The sequence below is a fragment of the Protobothrops mucrosquamatus genome, unplaced genomic scaffold (assembly GCF_001527695.2).
Source record: "Protobothrops mucrosquamatus isolate PMUCROS unplaced genomic scaffold, P.Mucros_1.0 scaffold614, whole genome shotgun sequence".
Lineage (NCBI taxonomy): Eukaryota > Metazoa > Chordata > Lepidosauria > Squamata > Viperidae > Protobothrops > Protobothrops mucrosquamatus.
In genome coordinates, this window is record NW_015386911.1 from 199032 (window position 1) to 222833 (window position 23802).

A 23802-nucleotide genomic window follows, 5' to 3' on the forward strand; every position below is an offset into this window, starting at 1 on the left:
TTGGTTGGACTTATCAATATTTACAAGAAACCTCATTCTATGCAATGTTCAAATACACTAAACATTTTTGCAAATTGAGAACCAGCATTATAAATATCATATACAACTCACAACTTAATCTTCTTCAAGCCACAAATGTAAATCTTGCTAAAATCCACTACAGTCAGCCTGCTACTTGGAGAAGAGGTTATCAGAAAATCGAAGAAGGGATACCAGGAAAAAATAAAAACATGAGCAACCACACCCAGTTTTCATTTTGCTCCACCAACTTAGCGTACCTCTACCCAAAAGCATTGCTCCTGGGAAAGGCAGCCCTCACTGAAAAAATAAGAAAAAGTACCTATCACTCCACTGATAGATATGTGTGCCACAGTTTGAATATTAAGGGTGCAGGGATATATTGAAATGTATGGTTATGAATTTGTCCCAAAACAGTGTTTTGCATGTAGTATTTTCTGTTAAAAGAAAACAAACCCCCTATGTTTCCTAACAACATCAAAGTCATTGTTAAAATAAATAGATAAATTCTAGTGAATGTTTACATTACATAATGCCCATCTGTAACTGCTAAAGAAGTGCTGACAGATACTGTATATAATACTGTATATAATACAAGTGGTTCTTTGCCAATGCAACTTACACTAGGAATAATAAGAACAATCATATTAACGATCTGTATTATACTGTTAGTATTATATGAGCTGTTGTATTAAATCCTCATAAATTATCCTACTTTATCTTAAAAAGTATTCACTGTAAAATTCATCCACAGGAATACTGACATATATTTAATTTCTCTTTACAGGAACTTGCAGATGCCATAATGTGAACAACACAAGTCTAAGAAGCATAGTTTTACCAAGTCTAGAGTAGCAAGATACATCAGGAGAGCAGTTGAAGAAAATGTCTTGAATTTGAACATGACCATAGAGATATTGGGGTTCCATCTTATGGGACGGCTCACAGTAGCATAACCTTCTCCATCAAACTGAACAGTTCCCTCACCATCTGCCACCTGGGGGCTGTGATGTGAAGAAATACAAAATAATAAAATTTGAAAACTGTTAGACATCAGAATCATCTAACAGCTGATTAAAATCATCATTTCAGTTAGAATTATTGAGACAAAGATGAGTCTATCTGAATCATTCATTCAAACTGATTGGTATAGATGATTTGAATCAAATTTTATGCAGCACAACAATCTCATAACAAGTGCATACATGCACATGCAAAAGTCCACTGAATCATTTTAGCAAGTAAATTTTATTCAGCCAAAATCTATTTGATTTGATGTAGTACTGTATATCAAGTGCATGAACCAAAACCTATCAATTTATTGATTTGAAGAAATACAGTTTAATTTCCTGCATTCAGGGAATCAGATAGCTAAATGAAGTAGAAACACAAAGCTGTGAATCAAAGTTTCACACAGCTCATATATGATATGAGACCTTGCTGAGATACATATTATATATGTTACATTTGCATCCATATACTGACATCCACAAGATGGTAAATGTGGACATCTATGTTATAATGTCATCACACAAATGAGACATATTTGCAAGATCCACCATGCTGTCATTAGGTAGCTGCATAATTTACATGATGTTATGATGCATATACCACCATTCTAATATCATCATGTATTGATATTGTTTTTGCAGTATCTATTTGTGTGTGTGTGTGTGTGTATGCATGTATGTATGTGTATATGCATATATATATATGCATATAATTGAAGAAATGCTTTTAGAAATGTAAAGATTAACTTTATATGCTTGTAAATATATAGTTCCTATATATTTTCAGTCATTCATTTATCGTTTATATGTACTGGGGAGGGGATGGTGAATATTGTGAGCTATGCCATACAATTTTCATTTTTCAGAGTGGTTTTAATAATGATTGGAGTTTCAAAAGGCTGATCCTTGTGCTAAACAAACCTAATTATGGCCTTTCAAAATACCATTCTATATAAAAAGAAGTACTAGTATATTGAGAAAAAAAGATTGTGAGATGCTTAGCTACTTATTTTTTTTAAAGTAATTACAATACAATCACAAAACAATATTATGGGGGAAAAAACCTTACCTGACAGCACAGCCTTTACACTCTCCTTCAATGTCTCTGAAATTCCATAGTCCTATTGGTTTGCTGTCCAAATAGGTTTCTCCCATGCATCCTGTGAAAGTAGTGACTCTCACAGCATCAGATTTCTGGAAAAAGAAAGTATGCCGGCTAAGTATTGAATTCTTTATTCATAGACTCTATTACAATTTGTAACAAAAGTATTTGTCTATACTGCCTAATTTTCAACAGAAGTGGAAGCTATTAAGACAGAAATGATTGACATGGAGAGAGAAACATGCCTTCTGTGTCACAGCACCTGCCCTGTGGAATGAGGTTGTCCCTGAGATCCAGGTGGCTTCCACGGTGCTGGCATTCCTGAGGAACTTAAAGACCTGATTCATCTCTCATGGTGTGGAATGGGAGAAAGCTTGCAGATACATCAATAGAGTTCCTGGTGATCCTGTACTCTCCTTATACCCTATCATGAACCTTTTAGCTGAGACCATTTTGAACCTTAGAGTAAAGGAATAGCAGTGCTGGTATTGATTAGTAACATCCAAGGGAGGTCCACGTCCTCAAAATGGTATCAGAGATCATCACTACTCTACAGCATCTCTTCCAACCTAATACAAAATAAAGCAAGTAGGATATTTGGCCATATGAAACCCTTTCTTGTTGGAACCAATGAGAAACTCATTTGGAACTTCAGAACAGGCAATAACTTTCCCCGTTTAAATCAACCAATGTTGCAGATTTGTTTTGTACAGAGACAGATGGATGCATATGTGTTTAGAAACAAGTCTTTGTTCTCTAGAAGGCCACTATATCCTAGTACCTGAGGAACTCGCATAAGATTTAATCAGCAGTTTCTAAAGCACTGGGAGGACATTACAAAGACAGGACAGATGCCTCTGTGCAAGCCAAGTGTCTACTCTCTCTTGCAGTCCATGGCAACGTGGCTACAGAAGGTAGAGCCAGCACCTGAGTGGGAATGGAGTCTGACAAAGCTTTAAACCGGCAAAAGAGCTAACAGATTTCTTTATCATTCTATTGGCGTCGAGGTGCTGTAGATTGTTACATGGCAAGATAGACACAAAGGCACTAAGACAACTGGTCTGGAGGTCAGATGAAAGCAATGTAATTAGGATACTTCCCTTAAAAAAACAACCCCGTGATTATTTTATATACAAATACATTAAGGTCCAACAAATTCAATTTTTAAATATGTGTATGATAAACCATAGTTTATTGAACTATGACAGAATCTTTAAGAAATTTTCCTCTTGTTTAGGCAAAATAGAAATTTCTAATTCCTTGTTCCAGTCAGTGTTTTAAAATGGCTTATGAAATAGACTGATCAATAGAAAATATTTATAAAGACTGTTGTGGAATTTATCTTATTGGCCTTTAGTGATAAAAATCTAATAACTTAGATGTCTCTGAAGCTGAAAATGCTATAGGTCCAAACTGAGAATAGCGCTTCATTAAAACATATTTTTTGTGATTCTTTAAAATCATTATATTCATTGAATAAATAATTACACATTTAAACAGGGCTTTATGTTTTTCACACAACAATATTCTTTTGATCAACATACCTACATTAACATTGATGGCTGGACAAAGCAAATGGATACTCTGCATTGGTCTTATTGGTCTTATGCTTCAATTTTGGAAATGTAAAATTATGGTCCCAATTATTCAGAGGATTGAACACCTAAAACTAATAGTGACGTCTTTATAAGTTATTTACAATACAGGTGATTCTTGAGTTACAAATATAATAAAGCCTACCAATTATATTCATAACCTGAAGATTCGTTAATTGGATCACATTAAATAAACGTGATCCCTTCCTGCTTTATCCAATGCATTCACTAATCAAATGCACAGATCATTAAGTGCATATGAGGTATATCAGAGTGGGGAAGACTGGGGGGGGGGGGGTTAGTGTTTCCAACCACCCAAGGCTTTCCCCAACCCACTGAGATATCTCATGCTTCCCCCCTCCCATCCTGCCTCACAGGATCTCCACAGGCACTGGGCCTGTGGAGACTCACTTACCTTTCAAAGATTTTGATGATCAAGCAAACTGTCTCCTCTCCAGCCTCTCTGCCGTGGTTTCTTTGTCTGCTCCTGGGGCTCCAAAAGAGGAGCGGTAAGAACAGATGTTAAGCAGGATGAACATGCCCTACTCAGCTTGGCTGACTCACTGAGGTTGCCTACGTAGGGCACCTGATCTGCTTTTGGAGCACTGGGCAGCCTCAGTGAATCTGAAGAAGCAAAAGGACAGAGGCCTGAAAGAGTGCAAGATCGTGCCCCCAAAGGCTTCTGTTCTCCATGCCAAAAGCTTTTGCAAAGGGACAGAAGCCTTCGTAAGTGCAATCTCACGCTCCTTCAGACTCACCAAGGCTGCCTGGCACTCCAAAAGCGGATCAGGTGTCCCGCGCAGGCAGCCTCAGTGAGTCAGCCAAGCTGAGCAGGGGGCACTCATCTTGCTCTGCCTCTGTTCTTACCACTCCACTTTTGGAGCACCAGGACCAGGCAAAGAAACTGCTGCCACACAAACCCCGCGGTAAGGAGGCTGGAGAGGAGACAGCTTGTTCGAGGAGAGAGAAGGAGCGGTGAGCCTGTTCTGGAACTCTGGATCTTTGAAAGGTAACTGAGCAGTCGGTAATGGGGTGGGGAGAAGTCAGTGGGCTAGCATAGCAAGGCCGTGCTTGTTAGGTCCCTGTGGTGGTGGGGAATAGACAGGGGGAATGTTGCAGTGTCTCTGCGGTCGGACATAAGGGTGAATGATTGCCGTGGTGCTACAACGTTCATAACTTCGGGACTGGGTCATAAGTACTTTTTTGGGGGGGGGGTCATAACTTTGAACTATTGCTAAGTGAACTTGAGGACTAGCTGTATAAATTTCTAGAGCCATCCATTCACCCACAATCTTTATGAACAAATTGCTTATTGATATAGATGATTACTGATGTAGATAAATGCTAATTATAATGAAATATAAGAGTTTCACTGAAACTCTTGAATAAAAATATATATGTGTATGAGAAGTTCTAATACATCATTTTTAAAATTTTGCTTCTTTTTTCTGGTTCATTAAATAACAAAGGGATTTTTGTTTAAAAAAATGAGAACAAGTACCTTAAAATCAATCAGCAAGAGGGTATTTTAGAGATGTTAGGATGAGCCTTAGTTTTTTTTTATCATTTAGAGTAGCCTTTTAATTTGGCTTTGTACAATCATAATTATCACAAGTTAGCAATATAATCACACAAACCACAGCAATTTGAAGAACACTTCTGAATTGTAACTGCTGAATTGCTGAAAGAGAATTGTTCTCAACGGAAGTTGTCGTTTTCAAAAGTATTTAATTATCTTTTGTGTCTCATTTCATCAATATCATTTTGCTTCCAGATATTTAGCAATTTGAGACATATAAGCACCTGGTACTTTTCATAAAGAATTATGAGTATTAAAAATATTAATGTATGAACATCTGGAGAACAGAAACTTGACTTTCAAAAAGAGACATGGCATGAATTCTGAAAAACTTCAAAATTCACTGTGAATATGGCAAACTTGGCATTACAAACTAAACAATTCACATTGAAAAAAACTTTTAAAAAGAAAAAATGGATGAGAGAAGAAGCAAGTTCAGAAATGGAAGTATTTTTTGAATGTTATACCAATCTACTATGTTGGGCTCTTAAAGAGAAAAGGGTAAGTATAATTGTTGTTATTGTTGGTCATACATCAGACAGATGTTTAGATTGAATTTGGCATTTCTATCCACATATTGAGTCTTTCCCAAGGTCCTAAGATAGGCAGATGTTGTTGGTGTTATTATTGTTTTTGTTTGATTTCTTTTGAGTCAGGATTGGCTTTTAGCAACTACCTGGACAGGTCCCTTATTACGTACCCATGATTAACATTAATCTGAACTATCATGGCCATAATGGATATTCTTCTTCAATGCATTGCATAAATAAATCAATGGACTAGGGTAGTTGGAATTCCTGCTATGTGTATGATACAGTTGTTATTGCTAATTAATTCCCCACCTTGTTTACTATTTTATGTTCTACTTTGATTGTATATTTGTTATTTTGTTTTTATGATGTGAACTACCTAGAGTATTTTGGGGTTGAGGGATCTCTAAGTTGACTAATTAATGAATTAAATATGTAATTAAGAATCCCAAAAACATAGTATAATTTCTGAAGGTATTTTTCTACAAATTTATGCATCACTTCAATTCAAATGATAACACTTATTCAAAGTTTATGCATATACAATATTGAAATGCATGAATGAAATTATCTGTGGATTATGTACCTATTTATAGCATTAGGATTGGATAGGAAACACCAGGATTTAAACTACTGGAAAAGTATCAGATGAGAAGAGTTAACAAAGGATATAGAAAATTATTTGAGATTTAAAGCAGATGCTGATAATAATAAAAAATGATATAAGAAAAGTAAAGCCAAATTGGATTTTAAAAAAGAGATTAGAATCCAAGTTGGATCTGTCAATCCATCTAGCCATCCATTCCAGTACAAGGTTGATACAAAAATTGTACATGTAATTATAAATTACTATATGAACTTAATGAATGTATATATTATGGAAACAGCCTTAAACAGAAAGATGGGAAATTGAGATCTTTGCAAAGCTTTATCTTGTCTTAAGAATAAATAAAAGCTGTAATTCTTTTAATTTATATGATAAAGAATGGTTCAAGCCCAGAATCTGTCTAGCTGGTTTCAGATTAATTTACAGTTTATTTTTAAAGTCTGATTGATTAGATACAGAGCCATTTGGAAGATTGGAACAGTTTTTAAAGGCTTATTTGTCAAATGGGTGTCTCTGTAGGGCCATGCAAAATGACTTACTTATCAGGGATTTTACTTCAGAATCTATTGCAGGTATGAGTTCAGGTGTGTACTTTGTGTTATTCTATTCTATTTGGACATAAAAATAATCAAATAATTAGTTTCATCACTTCTCTTTTTGGAAGGAAGGAAGGAAGGAAGGAAGGAAGGAAGGAAGGAAGGAAGGAAGGAAGGAAGGAAGGAAACTTTATGCCGATACCCTTCAACCCGGTGGTCCTTGTTCAGTGAAAATGTGACTATAAGTATTTCAAAATGTGGTGGTTAAAGCACTGTAACAAAGTGAGAAGGCCCAAAGTTTAGTCTGTGAAGAGAGATGATCTGGACAGAAATGTGCAAAATCTGTTGCCTAGGCAAAGAGGGCTGAATAATTCTTGGAAAATCCTGGGGAGCAAAATAATATTCAGAAGCAATACAGGAAAATGCTTCCCTGAGTCACTGCAGTGTCAGGAAGGGATGTACAATATATCCAAGATATATTATATTATAGCCTATCTCAAAAAAGTGTAGATCTCTTAATGTGGAGTTGATTTTCTGATCTGGTCTTCCTAGTGCGACCGATGTTGTCCATCTTCAGTCATGGAAGCTTATGTGATTATTTTGGGTCCTTTATTTTTTTCACATGATGTGATCAGCAACTTCAAACTTTGAGCACCCAAGAGGATACTGGAGGTATTACAGACTTCTCCAGCAGCTTTCTCTCTCCCTGTCCTTTCTTTCTATCTTCATTTTTGCTGCTTTTGATGCTTGCTTGCTGACCTGACAGCTTGTCTGAGAAAAATGGCCAGTGGGTTTCATAGGAACACACATAGCCACATATATTTCACCTGAATAAGACACTGGAAGTTGCTGCTGCTGTAGGCATTTCACCCACAATGCCTCACTTTAAAAGAAGGTTACATAATATGGTTTCAGGTAAATCATCTGAAGGTCAAAATAATCTGCCATCCAAAGCCATTTGCCAATGGTCAGATACAAATAAAACCAAGAGGGAACCCCTGATTCTCTCATTTTCTAATTGGCCTAGAAGGAGCTAATGATTAGTTAGAATAAATTAGTCACCAAGTCAAATCTTTCCTAGAGCTATTGATATGTCATATTGCATATGCAAATTTGGTTTTGAATCTTGACTTACCTCAGATATAAATGGAATTAGTGTTTAACATTGCTGAATTTCAGTTTCTACCTGTTCTTACGTTTCTGAACAGGGGACTGAGAGAAAACCTCATTTCAATAGAGACAATTAGTAATATAGCCTCAATCTGGGATTTGGAAACAGTTCCTATTGTGCTATAGCAATAGAACTTAGACTTATATACCGCTCCATAGTGCTTTACAGTGCTCTCTGAGAGGTTTATAGAATCAGCATATTGCTCCCAATAATCTGGGCCCTCATTTTACTGATCTCGGAAGGACGGAAGACTAAGTCAACCTTGAGCTGGTCAGGCAATACTGCACTCTAACCCCTGCCTCACCACAGCAGAAGAAAAGAATTTAGGAGAAAGCTCAGATTGTGCACAAGGTCTGTTTGTGACAGTGCAACCCCATCCAACAGCAAAGATGCTTTAGGCTCTGTTGTTCTATGGGCTGGAATTAATACAGCCATATTTGATCCTTTCATGATTATATATCTTTGTAAAATGTGTCATATTCCAATTAATATTGGTACCGTTCTGTGGATCTTTTCAGCTGCAATGAAAGTCCATAAATAAATAATTGTATCTAAAGTGGGAAATGTATTTTGTATCAAGTGTAGTACAGGTCATTGTTGTATTTGCTGGTGGCACATTAAGGAATCTTAATCTCAGAAGATTTTAAAGGGATGACAGTTGCTGACACTACTTGAAAACAGGAGTAGCTAAGGCATATCTGCTTCAAATTTGAATAATGTAGATCTAAGTACTGTCATTATTGTGACATTTATTTCATTGGCAATTAATTAGACTGCAGCCTAGAAGTCATTTCCTGCACAACTCTCTGAAATCTCAGAGGACAGTGATTTAAGACTGCTCCCTCTCAAGCAAATATTTCAAATAAAACAAAGAAAAGCCCATATGGTTACAATGACCAATTAAGCAGAGAGTCACTCATTACCTTTATTTTCTCAGTTAAACCTCCAACAAAGAGCATGGCATTTGCATCCACATCTAAAATCGTGTAACCAGGTGGAGAAATTGCACTGGAAATGCTAGGAATGATGGTGGCTTTAGGACCCTCTAATGCCTGTACTGAAATTGTGCCATTTCTTCCAGTCCTGTAAGACAGAAAACATGGGAATGAGTTTTGCTACTATCAACTAATACAGTATTCACCTTCCTGTGAATACAAGCATTCTCTCCAACCTCTGAAGATATTCACACATGCAAGGTGACATTTTGTGAATTTCTGTATTCAAGTTTTAAGCTATTAGGATACACTATGGATTCTGATTGTTAGGTAATGATGTTATGTGAAGAGTAAGCTGACAGGAGTGTATATCTACTGACTAGGTTGAAACATGGGTGCCTGGTAACATGTAATCCCTGTGAGAAGAAGTTATGAGATGAAGACAGTCTATTATTTTAATCTCAGAAGAAGAAAAAATCCACTATGGAAACACAGAATTATGTGGACTACAATTTCAATTCACCACATCTGTTGCCTGAAAGTTCACACCACACAAATGGAGAGGACAATTTCTTAGTTATTTATATTAGCTTCTACAGTTTGCAGGGATTTTCATCTTTAAATCTAAAATGCAGCTCATTTATTTTTAAGATAAAGGTCACAATTCCTTTATTTGGAGCAGAAAATAAAAGATACTGGAAAATAACAAACATCAATTTATTCTATAGACTCTAATGACTTTATGCATCAAAAATATTTTATATTTTACTGAACAGAAATATTCATCTGTTTTCTTTCTTTGTACTTCCTCACTCCCTTCCCCCCTTTTGAACCTGAAGCACTCCAGAATACCAAGGCTCATCTCTTGATTTGTTTATTCCTTTGTCTGTTCTTTTCATGACAGACATGCTTTTGCACTCTGAATAAGTTCAATGGATTTATTATGGCAGTATAGTAAGCCAGATCATGAATGGCACTTCAACAGACCAAGACAAAAGTACTTCAGTTTTGAGTTTCCAACAGAACAAGAACCATTCCATCGGAACATGTCAAGTGACATAGTTTAATCAGCATGCAGATCAAAACACATATTTGAAAGGGCTCAAACTTCAATCAAAGGAATTAGCATTCAAGGCCTAATCTCAAAGAATGATTTGGAAGCTGCATTTTTTTCTGATATAGTCTCAAGTCTCCTATAAAAGTCAGTAATGTGAAGAGCTAATCCATTGGAAAGGGCTGCGAGTCTTTTCCTGCCTTAGACTTTTGCCTGAGACCACCATTCCAAAATTGCAGGTTCATAGGACCTGCCTGCCATGATTGCACTCTATGCCCCAGTGCCCATGAGCACTGCATATACATGCACAGACAAAGCTACAGCAAAAGGTAGGTTCATTTACAAAATTTGATAAGAATGGTAGATGGGAAACTTGAAATGATCTGAAGACAGATCCTTCAGTAGATTTCAGCTTAGGGATTGCTCCCACAACCCATGTTATTCAGATGTTGCTATTCCTCGGTCCATTTCCTAATGAGTGGGAGAAACACATCATCCCAATTAGTTTTATTCACAAAGTACTTCTGTCACAGCCACACTGGCAAAATGATAGGTAAGTAAGAGGGGTCATTGCTTTATTCATTTGGACAATAACATGCCTCTAAAAATGGTATACCGATTCTGATGTCTAAAAGGTCAGTAGGGCTTTTAAAATATTTCTTGTATTTGTTGGGTTTATATTATGCTTTTGCACTCATACAACAAAAATCAAACAAATTCAGAAGCAATGCATACAAAAATAAATAAATAAAAAGCTAACACAACATTCTCCATATTGTAAAAGCACTGGCAGAACATTCTCCACTTAGTAAGACCATAGTTTGGCCTACTCTCTGAGGGCAGGATCCCTGAAGACAAAAAGGAACAGGGTAGGCAGCAGGTATCACAGAGACATCTCACCTGGAGTCTTCTTTCCCTTCCCACGTGGCCATAGTAACTATTTACTGCACTCTGAGAAGGATCCTTAAAATTGCTTTATTTTCAATTTTTATATTTCATCGTGCATTACATTGTATTAGATTCTAAAAATACAATAAGATGCATCCCAGAAGAACTACTTTCAAAAGAATTTGCACGAGTGTGATGCCATTTTGAAAATGATATCTTTCTGGAGCATGGAATCGCCATTTGAGAGTGATACAATTAGTCTGGAATATCTTAGGAACTTGCCTTGATGCTTCAATTCGGTACCAAACTCCATCATCAATTGTGAGATCTGGGTAATCCGCACGCCCAACACCAGATCCCACGTCCCATAAGAAATCCACTTTTCCTTTACGCATTTCTATGGCCAAGAAGTCAGTCTAGAATGAGGAAGCATAATAGCATAATAATAGTATTTGCTACCTCTGAAACAATCTGGTAAAATAATGCAAAGTGATATTTATTAAAACAGTGAAAATGAAGCAATTAAGAGCAATGAATAGCTATATATTACTATGAAAGGATAATTATTCTAAATGTATTTTTTTTCCTGAAAATCTCTTTCTTTATCATGTTCCATATGTAATATTTATGAGTTGAAACATTATCTTTCCCATTAGTAGTGGCTCTCAATTATTGTCTTGCATAATCTATAATATCCTGTAAAATTTACATATTCAAAAATATTTAAATCTATTTTTAAAAATATAGGTAAAGTGAGGAGGAAACATTATAGCAAGAGGAGATTCAATAACTTCTAGTTCTTTTTCATAACTTCATATCTTTGCGTAATCATATCTGCTGCCCAAGGATACCTCTCACACATTTTTTTTCTAATTTATTTTAATGATTTTACACTAGTATATAATACAAATGTGGGATTTTTTTGCTGAAACTTCTTTTTGAATCAGTTTTGCAGTTTATTTTTTCTTGTGCGTTTTAGAAACAAAAGAGAAGTTTTAAAATATTTTTGACCTACCGGTAATTTTTATAAAGATAATTAATCCATCAGTTGTATTATTTCCTTAAAACCTTATGAATTAGATTTTCTACTAGAAGCTCTTTTGATCTTTATTTATCTTTCCTATGCATTTAGTTCCTTTGGAGTCTCTCCATTTGGATGGGGCTGCATAGGTCCTCCTAACAAGTGTCATATCATTCTCTTCTCCCCCTACCCCAGCTTCCTCTTTCAAATTATTTTCATTATTGCATAGTTAATAGCAGTGCTAGCAATACCATCAGTTTTTTTTAACATTATTTATCACTGTTGTGGTAAAACAAAAATGGTCCGGGCCCTATCCCTATCAATTTTATCATTTTGACTCACTCGAAGGAAGGCACCCCCATAACAGATTAACTGAGCCTAGTTAAGGGTTCAGCAGTAGGAACACTACTGGTCAGTTTCCTATACAGGTGGTGACAGTACCCTAATTTGAGCCAATGGATTCTGATAATAACACTTGTTTTTGCTGTTGCTTGGGAAAATGCAGACATGATGATATGGGATGATATCATGGCAACAGTAATGCCCTCTGAACATCAGATGGTGATCCAGCTATATTGCCAGAATTAATATCAATATACAATCAGATGGTAACAATTTTTAAAAGAAAAACTAAAGCGGACTTACGTATCTATTACTTCCAAGATAAAAAAGTAGATTATCAGCAACAGTTGTCTTTACGTTGAGAATAACAGTGTTGTACAATCCTTTTTTAATTTCTGGTCTGTATGTTCGAATACAGTTTCCTCCTGAAGCTACAGATACTTTAATCTTAAATTAGCAATTAAAAACAAAAGAAAGAGATCCATTTTTAATATTTTCAGTTCCATTCATAAACTAAATTAATATGAATTTTCTAGAGATCTGACTTTAGAATATAAACTACTGACAGTTTTATGTAGTATTCTCTACGGACATCACGATCCATTATTTTGCCACACCAGAATACCCAATGATATACAAAGTTGTGTTTTGATAATTCAATTGCTGAATAATTCAGAGGTAACTGCCTAATGAAGTCAAATGTATGACCTACTATATCTGAGACTTGTATGTACACTATATTATTTTAAATAAATTCTTTCCTATTGTTTTGGGTTCTGCGTTATGAAAGCTTTCGTATATTGTGCTTGTATTGTCAACTGTTGCTAGATGTGTCCCATAGGATCTTTTAATTTTTAAAACTAATTATCTAATAGTCACTAAGAGTTCACTTAGTGCTTACTGTAATATTATTATCATTATTTTTAAAAGGAATGGCATTTCTGTATGTCAAAAAAAAGACTCAATAAAGACCCAGTCGATCTGCTTTATTGAACTTACAGAATTACTTTCCCAAGACAAACAAGAAAGTTGAACATTCCATTTGATTGCTGAAGTTTATTATCTGAAACTCTGAAAGAGCAAATGTACATTATATCAGTATGGGTTTCATGTTTTGAAAATAAGTAATTCTAGGATTATAAAAGAGATGTATTTCTAATTCTGATGAAAGGTTGTGCAAATATACTCAAAAATGAAATCTTGTTGCATATGCACATAAGGCTTTAGCTGGGGTATCAACAAAAGGCCCCTTAATGGATTGCTACTCTGCAGCAGTGAAAGTATTTGCATATAGCACTTAGCAATAGCACTTAGACCAGTGTTTCTCAACCTTGATAATTTTAAGGCATGTGGACTTCAACTCCCAGAATTCCACAGCCAGCATTGCTGGCTGTGGAATTCTGGGAGTTGAAGTCCACATGCCTTAAAATTGTCAAGGTTGAGAAACACTGATGGACTTATATACTGCTTCACAGTGCTTTACAGCCCTCTCTAAGCGGTTTACAGAGTCAGCATAGTGCCCCCAACAATCTGGGTCCTCATTTTACCGACCTCAGAAGGATGGAAGGTTGAGTCAACCTTGAGCTGGTGAGACTCAAACTGCCAAACTGCTGGCAGCCAGGAGTCAGCAAAAATAGTGTATTCTAACCACTGCACCACCAGGGCTCTTCCATATTACAGTGATGCTATTAGCTATACTGTTGGGACTGTACACTTGCAGAAGATTGATCTATGATAGACAAGTCATAGACAAGGGAACAGATTAAATATTGTATGAGAAGAAAATGACAACCCACTTGAATATTTCGCCAAAGGGACATTCACAACCAGGGCAATGTTACAAAGATATGTATACCATTGCTCTGCCAGGACTATGAACCAAGATGTGGCCAGAGCAGCTATGTCAAAACTGAACATCGGTCCAACTAAACAGTGAATACAAGACAAAAGCAATAAGGAGTCATATAAAATTAGCAAAGCAAATAAATTAAGAATATAATTTAAAAGGGAAAACAAGCTATTTTTTTAAAGAAAATCGGAGAAGGCAGGTGACGCTTTTATACAAAAATAAGCATAATAAGATACAAAAAAGATCTGAGGGAGAAAGATTTAATGAAGAAACAGCACAAAATATATGGAAGAATAAATGACTGGTAAGCAAGGTTTCATCAGTACTAGAGCCAGACATTTTGAAAAGTGAAGTTAAATGAGTCCTAGAAAATCACTTGCAGTTTGTAAGACAAGCACACTGGAGCCCAAGGAACCGGAGGAGACCCATTTATATCTCAATAGCCCCCCAAAAAAATATAAAGCTCACTTCTCGTAATTTTGCAGTCCAGACCTATATATTGACTAAGAATTGTCACATATAAAAATAACATTCAGAAGAGATGGGGGCATCTGAGTTAACAGTGCTAACACTGAATGGATAGTGGAAAAATTCTAGACAATTTCTAAAAAGTTATCTTTTTTTGCTTTATTACTCATACAAAGACTTTTAATAGGGTGAACCACAAGAAATAGTAGATATCTTTTAAATATGAACATACTTGGCCAGAGGTTCCCAACCCCTGATCCATGGACCGGCACCGGGCCTCAGCATGCACAAACAAGCGAAGCCCCATCCATGGGATGCAGGCAGCACACAAAACCACACCCAGTCTGGTCTGCCAAAAAACCTCTCCCTACAGAACCGGTCCCTGGTGCCTAAACGTTTGGGAGCTCTGTACTAGGCCACCTCGTTTGTCTATTGAAGAATTTATACAACAACTACAAGCAATAATGTTAATAGGATACAGAGCAATTAAATACATGGCAAATATATAATGAAAAATATTTCACTAGAGGAAATACAGATTAGAATGAATATAGCTGGGAGAAACATTAAAACCTCAGCTATGTTGATGATACCACTGTGATAACTAGAAGATTTAAAAAATATCTTATTGAATTTAAAAGAAGAGAGGGCAAAAGCTAGTTTGCATAACAAAAAAAATCAAAACATAAAACCAAAAGAAAACCTCATGCAGAAAAATTATGATTAAATCAAGAGATAATGCCAACTCAATGCACCTGAGCATAGAAGAAGGTAAGGTAATAGCAAAAAAACTTTATTTTCATAGGCTCAAAAATTCAGCAATTGTGACCGTAATAAAGAATGGAATAAAAAGGTATCTGCTAGTTGGATGAGAGGTCTAAATAAAATATTAAGATGCAAAGATAGTACACTGACAAGAAATGTTCATACTATAAAAACAATGTTTCCCTGTTTTAACAAGTGGCTGAGAAAGTTGGATCCTAAAAAAGGCTGAATGAAGAAAAGTTAATGCCTTTGATATATGGAACTGGAGAAAACAGTTAAGAGTGCCTTGGATTGCAAAGACAACAAATAATTCAGTGCCACAGGAAGTAAAATCAGACTTTTTAATAATGATGCTAAAACTTAAATATTTCAAATACATAATACAAGAAGATCTTAAAGCTTGGAAAAACATCCTAATGCAATAGAAAAAAAGAGAGCTTAGAGAAAATAAAGTGGTTATATACTATTACTAATGACACTAGCAGGAACTTAGAAGAAATCAAAAAAGCATTGATAGATAATCTTGGGATATAACAGCCATTGGATATCAAAGAGTCAGAAGCAACTCAATGATTGAACACTCAAGTTTTCATGGACAGAGCTAGTTTAGACAGGTAGTTCTCGATTCACAACCACAATTGAGCCCAAAATTTCTGTTGTTAAATGAGACATTTATTAAGTGAGTTTTGCACCATTTTACGACCTTTCCTGCCTCAGTTATTGAGTGAATCACTACAGTTGGTAAGTTAGTAACCCAGTTGTTAAGTGAATCTGACTTCCCCATTGACTTTCTTGTCAAAAATTGTAAAAGTTGATCAAATGACACAGCAATGGTCATAAATATGAACCAGTTGCCAAGCACCTGAATTTTGACCCTGCAAAGGCCATAACTGTAAAAAATGGTCATAAGTGCCATTGAATGGTCACTAAACCAACTGTGGTAAGTCAAGGATTACCTGTAATCTGTGGGTCCTCCTACATTCCCTGCTCCTGCACAATGAGCAGCACTGGCTCGGACACAGCCTCTGTGTAGCTCCAACTTATGTTTTACAGTACAACCCCTTCTGGAGCAGAATATTCTACTTATCATCATTCATGTTTTGGTCATCTCTTGTTTGAACTACTCTAATATGTTGTACTTGGGATTGCCCCTGAAGATGACTCGGAGGCTTCTGCTGGTCCAGAATGAAGCATTTCAGACAGCAACACATATAGGTAAAACTACCACTACTATTTCGAGAACTGCACTTGCAACTAGCTTGTTTTAAGAAGTAATTCAGGATGATGGTTAAGTTTTAATTTTTTAGAGATCAGGAACTGGATATCTTTGGTATTGCCTTCTCCTAGTGATTTCTACCTATACATTATGTTTGAGAAGAGAAAATTCTCTATGGGCCCCTAATGAGTGCCATCTGCCAGGACACCATAGAAGGACTTTTTAGTCAATGCATCTTTTCTCTGGACAATCCACCCTTTCTCTGAATTTCCTTACAAATTAGACTCCATACCCTTGAGTATTCATAAAGCTAGAAAGACCTGGGTTTTCCAGTGTACCGTCAAGGTCTCTGATATGTTGTTTTGACCCTTCTTATAGGGGAAGGTCTATATGTTAACATTGTCTGCAGTTATTTTGGATTGTGCATGAATGTGTATCTATTTTAACACAATTACTGCAATGAATTATAAGAAGGTCTCTGAATGTCTTTTACAGTCTATTATGATTGAAATGGTTTATAGACATAGTAAGTAAGCAAATAAATCAAATAATCAAAGAAGTCAATGTTAATAGTTGTTCAATATAAAGATTACATTAGGAAACATGACAACATGCAAACTAAAGTGTATATCATCAGATTTATTCTACAATAAGAGTAGTAATTATATTAGAAGAAATAACTGTTACCTATGATAGTTTATATTCATTATTTGTTTTAGTGGTATAAGGAAATGGTAGATATAGATTATTCAGACCAGAACAGGAAAACAAAAAAACAAAAAACAAAATAAAACCAAAATAACGCTGAAGGGAATACATTACACTTAAATGTGTAAGCTTAGAAGGTTAGTTACCTGCATTAAAAATAGCCCTAAAAGATTTATATATTTTAAAACCTTTGGATAGTACAAATATCACTGAGACAGAATAGCTATTAAACAACGATCAATGTGGGTTTTTCTGTCCTCACCCATAAAAATACAGAGATGCCTACTCCAAGGCATGAATAATGTTAGGAAAGTAACTTTAAAATCTATGGATGGAAATTATTTTGGAGGTAAATGATTACTTCTATTTTATATGAAGGGCTGTTTATCAAATAAATATGCTGTTTTCTCATTATAATGACACATACTTTCTGTTTTATATTTTTCCCGGAGCGGCATAAAGCTTTGACTTGAACATATTCATCCTCAGAGATATTTTTTTAGGTTCTTGCAGGTCATAAGGAAACAGATTTAGCATTACCAGCTAAAATGTGTTTCAAATGTAATTGCACTTTGAAGACAAACTTAGGACTCAATAATAAAACTAGTAGTTCTTAACCCACTTACATAATGGGAAAAAATGGGACACCCATTCCCTAATATCTCTGAGCGTAGCAATTTGGCTGCAAATTTGACTCAGAAACATCCGGACAAACAACACTCACACCAATTTAAAGGCCAGTGCTTTGACAGATGAGCACAATTCAAAGTGCACTGAAGATGTTCCCTCGAATGGAGACAAAATGTTTGCAGCCAAATCGTCAAGCTCAGAGATCAATCCTACAGTCCAATTACCAATCTGAGCTACTACTATTCAAACACATCTCAATCCCCTAATATTCTTGGTTAGTCTGCAAGATGTTGTCAATTTTATTTGCAAAGCAGCAGTGCTTCCTGATTACCAACTGTAAATATCGTAGGGACTGTATTGGGGGGAAATGATTCATTAAATATTTGATCAGTTAGTTTCTGTTCAAATATTAATATTTCCTATTAATAGTTATAAAGGACATTATAGTGTATCGATACAATCAATTCCAATTGTTGAGAAATTACATTGTTACAGGAACTCTGACTTGCTTCTTCAAGCTCTTACTTTAAGAACAACATTTGGTGAGAAGATTGATTTGAAAACCTGGGATGAAACTGAGGTGGATATTTTTGAACAACTTTGGGACTTGTAATTTATTGTGACTGAGTATACACACTTTTCCTATAGGCAGCAGTTATGTAAGCTGTACAGGCCCAGCTTTGCCATTCACTTGGAGAGGAAGACTACACTAAGAAGTGGAAAAAAATGTGCCCTACATTTCTGGCAAACCAACTTCTCCTGTAGCCACCAAAAGTACAGCTCAATTCATGAAAGTCTTTACCTTTTCAAAGAAATAAACTAAGCTCTTAAAAAAGTCTTACAGAATTGGCCTGCTTCCTGGCTTGATTTATCAGGTCTTTAATGTGAGATATGTTCTTCCCCAGATTATCTTGAAGTTGTTTGATTGGTTTCAATTTATCCATCAGCCGATCTGCTTCTTTGCCCAGATTTTTAACAGTGTCATCTGCATCAGCAACTTTGTGTGAAAAAAATAAAACAAAAACAGAACAGATTACATTTTGGATGCAACTGCCATTAATAAAAACTGAGGGCACTCTGGGGCAGTGATTTATAAATAAAAAATGAACTCTTCCCTTGACTCTCCTCTCAAAAAATTGCATCATGGGTAATTTATTAATATACCTTATTATACCTGAAATAGAAAACTGTGGGTTAATTTTGCACTCTAGCCAATAATATAAAACATTTTTTTTTTACTTCATATGGTCATTTGGATTTCATTATTGAAGTAGTTTCTTGATCTGGATGGATTCTTTGGAAATGATGGTTTAAATTAGCCATGATACAAATTTTAAAATAAGAATGTCAGGAGTGAAAGGAACGATGTTACATTAATTTCTAGATTCATGAACTATGTTTAAAACTGGGGTTGCTGTGCTCAGAGCAATCTGCAGTAATCATATTAAAGATGTAAAATAATTGCCATTTTAATTTTAATTTTACAACTTGGTTTAAAGGCAAAATAGTAGCAAAGCAGCAAGGGTTAGAAAAGTGCTCTAGGGAGCTAAGGTTTCAGGGCTTCATTCTCGCATTGCTGAACACATTTTGAATTAAAATAGTAGCGGATTTGCCAATTAATAAACTAAGTGTTTCATATCCCAAACATATTTTTCGAGCCACCCTAAATTTGCAAAATTTGAGTAACACGACAATGGGAGTTTCAGAGCATGGCTCAGTATGAACAAAACAAAATAATATAATGTCCATAGATGGTTTTATATACGTACAGTGGGCCCCATGTGTAAATTAGATAGCAGATTAATATCTCTGCACATCCTTAAAAAAAATACAAGATTCCAAATCTTACTGAAATCTGTTCTCATAGATCTGTACCTGCATTGGTCTGAAACCATCTTCAGGGATGGTAATCTAGAAAAAGGAACAATACATGGATGGGCCTGGCAACCTTAGCAGTGTGTGTAATCCCAATCATTTGCTGTATATGGGGCAGTTAGGATTTCTGGCTTGTACGATAAAAAAGATCTGTTTGGCTTTGGAAGTTCAGAAACAACCCATAGTACCTTCTTCTGTGGTGTTTCATCAATACAGTATCTGGTATTCCTGTTTGCTTTTACTATTATGGACATGGAAAGATGCATAATGGTGAGCAAAATAATTATGTATTTGAAAGTGAAACATCTTCTATAGTCCATCCTGAGTCTACTGTTTAACGATTAGAAGGCTCTAAGTTTCAACAAAATGCAGCAAAGTGTTTGCATGGGAACACTCTACTCAAAATTTGTTTTTTTTCTGTTGAGTGTTTTAGATGATTACTCAAACTGAAAGTATTATGTTTAATGAATTAAAACTTGATAGTGACAGTGATTGCTGGGGTATTCAGTGTGAACGTGGAGCACTCACACTAAAGAACCCTTGTTTTTGTTAGTTGAGGAGCTGTCTGGACATTTATCGTCAAGATGCAAGAGAAAACCAGTGAATAATGACAAAGTTTTAAACACATTGTGAAGTGTACAGATTGATTGATCTGCATGTTAGAAATGCAGACCTTTTTTTATGAAAGCTTCCAAGACCCTTTCTTAATTTTTAAAATGTGTTTGATAGATGCATATGACCATGTAATAACAGAACTGGGGTACATTCCTTTTTCATGGCAAAGCTGCTTGGATAAATTAGTATCATTGCTGGAACACAACAGCTATTATTAGACAATGCCTAACATAGTAACCATGCAAATATATTTTAATAAAGTGCTTGAAGTTAAAACCTTATACGTACTGATTCCTGTAGGCAAGTTTTGAAGCATTTTTTAAAAAGAAAAAGAAAAAAGAATTTTTAAATAAATAAAAAACAAACAAACAGCAATATAAAATAAGTTGGTGACTGAACAAAAACCTGGAAATGGGCATAGCTTGGCAGGCTGGATTATGCTGATTTGAAGTAAGTGGGATATTTTCTCTTAGGACTTTTAGAACATGGTAACTAGCTGATCTATAGATAATTAAAACTTGTTTAATGGTTATAAAAAGCAGGCCGAAAGAAAGGTTTTTATTAGATGTTACCATGTAATGTATCAGTGAAGATGTAACATTTCCTCATCTCATAATAATGGTGGTCTTTTTCAGCTTTCTTTTGGATTATGCACATTCCCATTTCTCTGACTTAAAGTTCTCCTTTCTCATGTTGCTATGATTTCAGATTTAAAACTAACTATGGGGTAAAGGTAGAATGCTAATAGAAGCTGTGCAGAAAGAAGAACAAAGGGGACATTTAAGTGAGAAAGGGGAAGACACAAGAGTGGAGCACCAAGACAACTTGCAAGGAAATCCTGGTCTCAGTTAAAATTGAAACGGCAAGTACAGCTCAGGAAAATGCACATCTTCAAATGTGATTAGGAATATGCAATAGGGCAGGGATGAACGGACTCCAATCATTCAAGATCTACTTGACATTTTATTTCCCCCCTCCTCCAAATGGAGTGAGACCCCAAATAGGGGCTCCAGCAGAGATGGACATTTCTGAATATGCGTTCAGTCCAGAAACTCAAGCAGACTCAAGCTCAAAAGTTTTTTAGCACAACCATCACCAAGTGTTCTTTTTCTTTTCTAATTAAGACTCACTGGTATTGCTAGCCTACTGGGAATCTGAAGCCCCTGTCAATCTGGTCAATTGACTCTAAATTAGATTGTGTCCATGCTTGCTGTAAGCCAACTGCTAAATTTAGCTGAACTGTAATAGCAAACTATCTTCAGGAACACCATTCCTGAATTTTTCAAGAAGATATTTTTAATTCACATAACTGAGCAGTAAAAGTCTTCAGACAAACTACTCTCTACTCTCTACTCAAAAGGAAAGCACAGATTTGTGGGGATATAACAATGCAATTTTTTTTGCGGTTGTTGTGATAAAGATTCAAAAATTCTAAGCCCATTTTCCTCTAGTCTTATGGATATCTCTATCTTTTCCTTTTACCACTTTTTTCTGGTGAAATAATATATCTTTTCCCTACAAATTACATTTTCCTGCATATTGCAGAGATGACCAGATCTGGAATAAGATCCACTCACTGAGGCAATTTAAAAAGGTTTCTAGTAAAAATGGTTATTCATCTGCTAAAGGTCATATACTGTAGAACCAACCAGTTTGGTGTAGTGATTAAGGAAACAGGCTAGAAACTGGGGGATCGTGAGTCTTTGTCCCATCTTGGGCATATCACTTTCTGTCAACCCTAGGAAGAAAGCAAAGGCAAACCATTTCTGAAAAATGTTGCCAAGAAAACTGCAAGGACTTGTTCAGGCAACCTCCGAGAATCGGACACAATTGAACGGAAGAATCAAAAGAGGTCACATAGCTATGCTGGAGACATTTTTCTGAATTCTACCAGTAATATAGTGCTTTTCAGTGAATATAATAAGTAACGGTTCAGCATAAAATATGTTCCTAACATATCTATATTACCCAAGAGATTATAATACATCTTCTAAAACCAAAAGACAGCTTTATTACAGCATTTTCATTCAATGATTAACTTATATACCTACCTGATGTGTTCAAACTACAAATGCTTACCATTATTTCTACTGTCCTGGGAATGATCTTTCAAGGACATTTTCATTATTAAGAGTTGAAGCTATTTTTTTTATATCAAAAGAAATGTGTTAAGAAGGCAGAAGGCAATGGAAAACATGCTGCTAATTAAGTGGTATTTGAAGTATACAAAATAATAAAGGAATTATGTATGGACTATCAGCAGGAAGATCTAATTTAAAAAGTTTCTAGTAAGCATAGGATATTCACCATTCTTCTCTCTATACATAAACCTTACTAACATTTGTAGATGTTGAAAAACACACAACACCATAATTTAAATCAGGGGAAGGAACAACCCTTTCATTTCAGAAGATTAGAAAAAAGGAAAGAAATGAAAGTACATAGGCATAATAAGGTCTTACTATTTTTAGTAGGATCTTTCAATATAGCGTTTGTTTTGGCTGCATCATCTGCAACTTTTCTGTATCTGTCTTTTAATCCAAGGAGGTTTTGATTGAGATCTCTGATTTTAGCCAGTACCTCATTTGCAGTATCATTAGCATGCTTGGCTTTATCTTTGACTGCTTGTACTTTGGCTGCAGTATCTATAAACAGGAAGAGGGGAAAAAAATAGAACCAAGAAATACATTTTATTTATTTGATTTTTATTCCACCTTTTTTTATCTAAATAACTCAAGGCAGCCGACATACTTACTTATCACATCTTGTACATAGTATTTATATTTATTGATTTATTGGTTTATTGATTTATCAAATTTCTTAACTGCCCATATCCCTTGTAGAGGGACTATTTGAGTTGTGTTGGGCCCTACTGCAAGACAAAACACTTTTGTTTGTTTCTGAAAAAGTAAATATTTAAAAGTAAAATAAACACAAAACCTATTTATTTTCACTTATTCCAAGAGAAAAAAAAACCATGTAACCTCTCTCAACAAACAAGAGTGACAGCACTGTTAGTGCTGTAACAATGACATCAGTAAATGTGCCCGTAACAGAATATTGCAAGAAATATGAGCAAAACAGAAAAGACAAATCAAACATATATTAACTGAACTATTGCCTGAACTGTTTACGGAATCTAAATTTACATAGGGAAAAAAGAGAGGCTATATATTTCTGGACATACTTTCGTGTTTTTAATATCTTTACTTTTTGTTGACCTCTGCAAACCATTGTATCTACTGCATTGGCAAAGATAAGTTCATAGGTTCTTGTGAGTAGGTTTAA

The 23802-nt window shown here is 35.4% G+C and overlaps 1 protein-coding gene across 1 annotated transcript in view; it reads right to left on the minus strand.

Annotated features, from left to right (window-relative positions):
• Window positions 1-23802, minus strand: part of LOC107288964 (laminin subunit alpha-2) — a gene marked incomplete at its 5' end in the record, with an annotated part of 108891 nt that overhangs the window by 42198 nt on the left and 42891 nt on the right. The window contains 8 exons of the mRNA XM_015817644.1: window positions 860-1022; window positions 2098-2222; window positions 9072-9231; window positions 11308-11441; window positions 12692-12835; window positions 18867-19021; window positions 20803-20808; window positions 22977-23159. Of these exons, the coding sequence (XP_015673130.1) occupies window positions 860-1022; window positions 2098-2222; window positions 9072-9231; window positions 11308-11441; window positions 12692-12835; window positions 18867-19021; window positions 20803-20808; window positions 22977-23159 (1070 nt within the window). The remainder of the gene's footprint in view (window positions 1-859; window positions 1023-2097; window positions 2223-9071; window positions 9232-11307; window positions 11442-12691; window positions 12836-18866; window positions 19022-20802; window positions 20809-22976; window positions 23160-23802) is intronic.